The 8018-nt window shown below is 40.2% G+C and overlaps 1 protein-coding gene across 1 annotated transcript; it reads left to right on the top strand.

The window, feature by feature from the left end:
* The first annotated feature begins 315 nt into the window (after window positions 1-315).
* Window positions 316-6525, top strand: LOC145755824 (uncharacterized). Its single transcript, XM_082572065.1, has 6 exons — window positions 316-1701; window positions 1750-3630; window positions 3894-3991; window positions 4077-4474; window positions 4790-5849; window positions 6342-6525. The coding sequence occupies exons 1-6, from the start codon at window positions 316-318 to the stop codon at window positions 6523-6525; spliced, it is 5007 nt and encodes a 1668-aa protein (XP_082428191.1).
* Window positions 6526-8018: the final 1493 nt, after the last annotated feature.

The raw sequence follows: 8018 nt of genomic DNA on the forward strand, positions 1-8018 counted from the left end.
GGGTGTGCATGATGCTGTTAGCGTAAGAAGCATACGCAGTCGCCGGACTCACTCGTCAGTTAGTACTTCTTCGTCTCGAAGGAGGGTAAAGGCGTTGAACACCAGATCAGTGGCTCTGCAGCTTGATGCAGAACGCGCAGCCGAACAGGCTGAGAAGGAAAAGAGGCAACTCGAAGATGAGCGCCTAGCCCTAGAAAGAGAAGCAGAAGAAAAGCGGCTTGCTTTGAAACGAGAAGAAGAAGCAAAGAAAGAGAGGCAGAGGAAAAACGTCTTGCATTAGAACGACGCCAACGTGAGGCAGAACAAGATCGAATCATGCGAGAGAACGACATAAAAAGAGAAATGATTTTAATCGAACATGAGAGGGAGGAAGAATTGTCTTGCATGTCTGAGATGTCCTCAATCCGTGGTGAGAGGATTGCTAAGGCTAGATTACCTAAGATAGAGAGCCAACCTGTCCTTGAAGCGAAACAGACGGAAAAGGTTATGCCTACACATGATAGACAGCCACTTCCATTCTTTACTGAACCGTTAAGGCAATTGAAAAGGTCACCCCCAGTCTTGAGAAAGGTTACGGAACACAATTTTAAGTCAGAGATTGGAGAGCGGTTTTTACCTAAGCCACAAATTGCTCAATTTAATGGTGATCCACTGGAATATCGAACATTCATGATTAAATTTGATTCCCTTATTGGTGCCCGGCTTGCTGGTGACAAAACCTTGGCTCTTGTTTATTTAATTCAACATTGCGAGAAGCATGTTGCTGACCTTTTAATTCCTTACTCTGATGACACAATTAACGGGTATGATTTGGCGCGCCAGTGCCTTGAGTTCGAATTCGGATCTGCTCATAGAATAGCCAAAGCATGTGAGCGAAGTCTACACGAAATATCTAGTATTATTGATGACAAACCAGAATCTTTGCGTCGACTGTCTGTTAAGATTCAGAAATGTTTAAGTGCCCTTCAAGAAGTGCAATCAGCATCTGTTTTGGATACGGTTGATTTTATTAGTTCAATTGTGCGGAAATTGCCGCCAAATTTACAGGAAGACTGGATAAAATACTCTGCTGAAGTTGAGGCAAAGGCAGGGTACTATGCTAGGTTCAATGATTTCGCGGAATTCATATTTCATTGTTCGAAGACTCTCAATTCTACTTATGGGCGAAGTTTGCGCTCTGGATCTGGAAAAAGACAAAAGAATATACTTCAACGTCGGGGTGGTGGAGTGCACAGCACTGAAGTGTCTGTGGCTACTCCGGAAGAGTCAAATAAGTCTGCTTGCAATGTTAGCAAGTTTAAGCCAATTTGTGTGGTCTGCAAAAAAGCCCATTATCTTGGCCAGTGCTATGAATTTCGAGGGAAATCTCTCCAGGAAAGAAGAGACCTTGTAAAGAATTCAAGGCTGTGTTTTTGCTGTCTCAATCCTGGGCATTTTAGCAGGAATTGCATAAAGAAGAAGTTGTGCTCGATAAAGGGATGTAAGAGTGATGGACATCATTGGACTTTACATCCAGACGAAAAGAAATCTTTAATCATGCAAGAGGGCGCTGCCGAGGCTTCTGTAAACTCGGTTGCTATGGGAGATACAGCATGTTGTCTAAATGTTGTGCCTGTTGTGTTTTTTTCTAATGGAAGGGAGTTCAAGACATATGCGTTTCTTGATCCTGGCTCCTCGGCATCATTTTGCATCCCAGAGCTAGTTCAGAACCTTAAATTGTAGGGAAAAGCATGTAATCTGTGGTTGAAGACAGTGAACGGAGACAAGCTAGAAAAAACACAGACCTTCTCCTTTAAGGTGCGCTCAATGGATCGGGCATTTGATGCAGTCATGTCTCTCCAGGATGTAGTGATGGTGCCATCAATTCCAGCTTCTCCTAACCCTTTGCCCGAGGACTTTAATTCACAGCGGTATGACTATCTTAAAAATTTTTCGTTTCCTTTCATTGATCAGGGAAGGGTTACACTTCTGCTCGGAGCAAACCTTGCCGAGGTTCATGAATGGAAGGTCGTCGCCTCTGGAAGCAGTTGTAATGATCCGACAATCATGAAGTCAAAATTGGGATTGTCGCTTGTTGGGGGTCAGAGGTCATTATCGACAGCTGCTATGAATAATGTGGTGGTGACAAAGAGTTTGGAAAGTGAACTGTCACAGCCATTTGGGTCCAGTGTTGTATGTGAGATAGGAAGAGACCAGTCTGCAGAGGATCGCCAAGTCTTCCAGATGTTAAAGGATACGGTTAGGATGGTGGATGGTCACTATTGCCTACCACTTCCATGGAAAAGTTCCAAAGTTGAGTTGCCTGACAACATGTCATCTGCCCATAACCGTCTGAGATCCCTCCAGAGAAGATTTGCCAAGGATGGGGAGCTAATGGTGAAATATCATAAGAAGATGCAATCGTATATAGACAGTAACTATGCGGAAGAAATTAAACTCAGGGATTGTGTTAGTTCTGGTCGTGTGTGGTATCTTCCTCACCATCCTGTGGTAAAGCCCAACAAGATCAGAATTGTTTTTGATTGTGCTTCGGTCTGTTCAGGTGTTTCTTTAAATGACATGCTGTTCAGTGGGCCAGATCTAGTGAATTCGCTGGTTGGTGTGCTACTTCGTTTTCGGAAAAATCGAATAGCAATCGCTAGTGACATCAAGGAAATGTTTCATCAAGTTCGTGTTGCAGCTGATGACAGAGATGCATTTCGGTTTTTGTGGTGGCCAGGTGGCGATATGAGCAAGGATCCTGTGCCACATCGGATGTTGGTTCATTTGTTCGGAAGTCGAAGTTCTCCTTCTATCGCTGCTTTTTGTCTAAGGCAAGTTGCTGTTGAATTTGGGCATTTATTTCCGCCAGAGACTTCTATTGTGGTAAGAAAAAACTTCTATGTTGACGATTGCTTGTTATCGGTGCAGACAGAAGAGGAGGGTATCGCAATAGCTGCTAATTTAAAAGAGCTGTTATTAAAGGCAGGATTTGTGCTAACAAAGTGGTTATGCAACAGTCAGGCTGTGATGGACTCGTTGCCAGCAGAAAGTCATGCTAAATGCTTAACGGAATTGTCGCTAGGCGATGACGTAGAGGAAAAGGTGCTCGGGGTTCATTGGTCAGTTTCAGGGGACAGATTCGAGTTTAAGGTTCGACCAAAGGAAAACAGTTACACTCGAAGAGGAATTCTATCTACAATAAATTCTTTGTTTGATCCCTTAGGGTTTGTGGCTCCAGTGGTGTTAGAGGCCAGAAAGCTGCAACGCAACTTTATCGAACAGGGACTTGGTTGGGATGAGGCCATTAATAATGAAGATGTTGTGTTATGGGAAAACTGGCTGGAGCAACTTCATGTTCTCAGGGAGGTTAGGATTAGGCGCTGCCTGGAGCCAACAATAAATGTTGAGCAAGAAATTAACAAACGAGAAATACATATATTTTCGGATGCTTCGCTGGAAGGGTATGGTGCTGTGGCCTACTTGAGAACAGAAAATTGTATTGGTGAAATCGATTGTGTCTTTCTGATGGAAAAAGCCTTGCTATCAAAAAAGGGTGCTATGACAATACCGAGGATGGAACTGACTGCAGCGTTATTGGCAGCCAGAATGTCATCTTTACTAAGGGACGAACTCCAGTTAACTTGTAATGTAATTTTTTGGTGTGATTCAGAGGCAGTATTGCATTGCATCAGAAATCGAAAACGCAGATTTAAGATATTCTTTGCACATCGTTTGGAGGAGATAGGAAGAACAACAAGTGTCGAGTCTTAGCGACATGTTCCTGGAAATTTTAACCCAGCAGACCAGGCGTCAAGGGGGCTAGGTGCAAAAGCGTTTGTCAAATCAGGTCTGTGGGTTAAAGGACCACAATTTCTAAAGTTCTCTGAAGATTTTTCTCTGAAAAAAAAAAGATGAAATCAAAGGCAGTAGAAGTGCATGCTGAAGTTGCTAATGAAGTTGTAAGCAATCATGCAGAGATCAGTGATCTTAAAGGGGGTGCCACACAGAGGTTAATCTGTCATTTCTCCGATTTGAACCGTTTAAAGGTGGCAGTTTCATGGATATTGCGATTTGGCAATTTTCTTGCCCAAAAGGCAATTGGAGAAGACAAACCGGAACCGAGGATTCAAGTGTCTGAACTTAAAGGCTGTCGAAGGATCTTTGGTGAAGTATGAACAAGTCAAATATTTCTGTGGAATTATAAGTTCGCTAATGAAAAAGCAAGGCAGTGGACGAGTGAACGTGCCTAAATGGCTGAAAAGGCTCAACCCTTTTGTGGAAGGCGGAGTTTTGCGGGTTGGTGGACGTCTAGATGAAGCGCCAATCTCGTATGATCAGAGGCATCCTGCAATCTTGCCCTGCGATTTGCATGTTACCAGGTTGTTCGTGAAGGAGGCACATCAGAGATGTGGCCATTCTGGATTTCATCACACTGGCACGCTGTTAAGAGAAAAGTACTGGTTGGAGAAAAGCAAGCATAGTAATCCGGAAGGTTATTGGCCAATGCGTTGGGTGTCGTCGTCGATACGGGAAATCTGGGGAACAGTTTATGGCTGATTTGCCATATGCTCGCCTTCGTGTAGGTGAAAGTCCCTTTAGTCACGTCGGGGGCCTTTATTGGTAAAACAAGGAAGAAGTGAGGTGAAAAGGTGGGGAGCAATCTTCACATGTATGACTACTCGAGCTGTCCATCTGGAAGTGGCATTTGGTCTCTCCTCTGATGAATTTCTGTTGGTCTTTAGACGCTTTACTATGATGCGTGGTTGTGTTACACACATTTATTCAGACAATGGCACAAATTTTATAGGAGCCGAGAAGATTATGAAGGATGCAATAAGGGGTTGGAATCAGTCATTGATTGTAGATGAGTTTCGGCAAAAGGGGATTGTCTGGAAATTCAATCCACCAGGCGCAAGTCATTTTGGGGGGAGCTGGGAAAGACAAATTCGATCGGTAAGAAGAATTCTTCTATCTTTGGCAATGGGGAGAACTCGCTCGGATTCAACCTTAATGACGTTGTTTGTTGAAGTGGCAGCAATGATAAACTCAAGGCCACTTACACCTTTATCCTTTGCCCCTGGAAGTCAAAAGCCTTTGACTCCCAGTGATTTGTTGCTGTTGAGACCACCTTCGGTTTTGCCACCAGTTGTCACTACAGATCGGGATTGTTATGCTGCTGCTCGCTGGAGGCAAATTCAAAGACTTTCTGATCACTTCTGGAATAGGTTTGTGAAGGAGTATTTGCCATCTATTGCAATCCGTCCAAAATGGAGGGAGCAGCGCAGAAATTTTGCAGTGGGTGACATTGTGGCTATTGTTGACGACGGTCTGCCCAGAGGTCAATGGAAAATGGGCAGGATTTTAGAAGTTTTTTCGGACAAGGTCGGATTCGTTAGATCAGTCTTTGTGAGAATTGGTCATTCTCACGTCCGGAGACCAATTACAAAACTGTGTCTTCTTGTGGAAGCAGATGGAGGTCCCTCCAATGAAGGAAACCCAGAGATAAGGCCTGGTGCCTCCCGTGAAGGGAACCAGGAGATGAGGATGGGTGCATCCCATGAAGGAAACCCAGAGATAAGGCCTGGTGCCTCCCGTGAAGGGAACCAGGAGATGAGGATGGGTGCATCCCATGAAGGAAACCCAGAGATAAGGCCTGGTGCCTCCCGTGAAGGGAACCAGGAGATGAGGATGGGTGCATCCCATGAAGGAAACCCAGAGATAAGGCCTGGTGCCTCCCGTGAAGGGAACCAGGAGATGAGGATGGGTGCATCCCATGAAGGGAACCCGGAGATAAAACCTAAGACAGGGGTGGAGCTGAAGACCCAGAAGCAGGCAGAGAAACTACCTTTGGACGAGGGGGTGAATGGGTCTTGTGAAAGACTCAAAATGAACTTAGGACCCCTTAATTTTGTTTCCTTTTAGTGTTTTTTTTTGTAGTGTTATTGTTTCGCGCGTATTCTCAAGGGGAAAAATATGCTTTCTGTGTTCTTTATATTTTTGGGGGGAGTGTTAAATACGCGCTAATATGTTTATCCTCAATTTTGAATCGTATTGCGGTTAATACTCTCATGCAATGTATTGCACCACATGTCGTAAAATAATTTTCTAGAACAGTCATTCGAACTGATTGTTATCATAGTAAATCGTTACAATTTGAAAGAATTTTTATGTAAATTAGTTTTTACTGATATAATAGTTCATTGTTAATCACGGCGGATCTTTCATATTGTTATTGTCATTATTATTATTAATATTATTAATCTTTTCCAGTGTCTTATAAGCTGTAAATTTTGAGTTAACATAACTTTTGTTTGTAAACATTTACAGTTTTAAAATTTTAATATGTTATTTATTATCAGACTGTGGAACCAGGAGATGAGGATGGGTGCATCCCATGAAGGGAACCCGGAGATAAAACCTAAGACAGGGGTGGAGCTGAAGACCCAGAAGCAGGCAGAGAAACTACCTTTGGACGAGGGGGTGAATGGGTCTTGTGAAAGACTCAAAATGAACTTAGGACCCCTTAATTTTGTTTCCTTTTAGTGTTTTTTTTTGTAGTGTTATTGTTTCGCGCGTATTCTCAAGGGGAAAAATATGCTTTCTGTGTTCTTTATATTTTTGGGGGGAGTGTTAAATACGCGCTAATATGTTTATCCTCAATTTTGAATCGTATTGCGGTTAATACTCTCATGCAATGTATTGCACCACATGTCGTAAAATAATTTTCTAGAACAGTCATTCGAACTGATTGTTATCATAGTAAATCGTTACAATTTGAAAGAATTTTTATGTAAATTAGTTTTTACTGATATAATAGTTCATTGTTAATCACGGCGGATCTTTCATATTGTTATTGTCATTATTATTATTAATATTATTAATCTTTTCCAGTGTCTTATAAGCTGTAAATTTTGAGTTAACATAACTTTTGTTTGTAAACATTTACAGTTTTAAAATTTTAATATGTTATTTATTATCAGACTGTGCTTTTATTCTCCTATTTACAACATTTAGTTATCACGAATTACTAATTAATAGGTGTTTATTTATTAAAATTTAAAGTTTGTTATTTATTTTTTAAATCTTAGCCATTTGTATATCATGATATTGGTAACTCAAAAATGAATTAAAATTTTAATTTTTATTACTAATTAATAGGTGTTTATATATTAAAATTTAAAAGTTGTTATTAATTTTTTAAATGTTGGTCAAATATATCATGATATGAGTAAATCAAAAATGAATTAAAACATTAATTTTTATCACTAATTACTAATTAATAGGTGTTTATATATTAAAATTTAAAGGTTGTTATTAATTTTTTAAATTTTGGTCAATTATATATCATGATAGGAGTAACTCAAAAATGAATTAAAATTTTAACACTAATTACCAATTAATAGGTGTTTATTAGTAATTGAAAAACATTCAAAATTATTTTAAACCTTGTACTTTAAATAACTATTCAGAATTATCGATATAATGTCAGTTACACCAAGGAGTTGTAATGTTGTTGTTACGATGCGTTTTAGTGTGATAATATTTTATTATGTATTTTCTAAAACCCATTTAATTAATCAAACAGCTTTAACGTGTGTGCATCCAAATAAATAATTTTTTTTATTAAAAATTCTTTATTTTTCTTTGCAGGGTCTCATAAAATTTTTATCTCGCTTTGTTATAGACAATAACCTATTTTTCATACTTAAGTTTTGTGTTTATTTTGTGTACTGCGAGGCACGGCGTCGCTACATCCTGCGCAGTGCGGCGCTGTGACTTTTAATTTCTAAGCGGCTTTACGCCTGATTATTTCTTTATTACTTGTCAGTGGTTCTAGACCGCGACTGGACATACGGTTTTAAGCGTGAAATCCTTAGGATTTTCACTTGGGAAATTTTTGTTCTTTGTTTAAATCGCTTCTTTTCCTTGTTTTATTTTTGTCTTTAAATTGGCTTGTTTTATGATTAATACTTTTATATTATAGTTATGTCTAACCGCGAAGCTTTAACGCTTTATGTGATACCAGTAGCTTATGT

This window comes from Corella eumyota, chromosome 6, assembly GCF_963082875.1.
Source record: "Corella eumyota chromosome 6, kaCorEumy4.1, whole genome shotgun sequence".
Classification (NCBI taxonomy): domain Eukaryota; kingdom Metazoa; phylum Chordata; class Ascidiacea; order Phlebobranchia; family Corellidae; genus Corella; species Corella eumyota.

Coding starts and splice junctions, on each gene's coding strand:
- LOC145755824 (XM_082572065.1), top strand. CDS start 316: ATGCGAGAGAACGACATAAAAAGAGAAATGATTTTAATCGAACATGAG. Junction 3,631..3,893: donor AACTCCAGTTAACTTGTAAT/GTAATTTTTTGG, acceptor GAAAAAAAAAAG/ATGAAATCAAAGGCAGTAGA. Junction 3,992..4,076: donor AAAGGGGGTGCCACACAGAG/GTTAATCTGTCA, acceptor CTTGCCCAAAAG/GCAATTGGAGAAGACAAACC.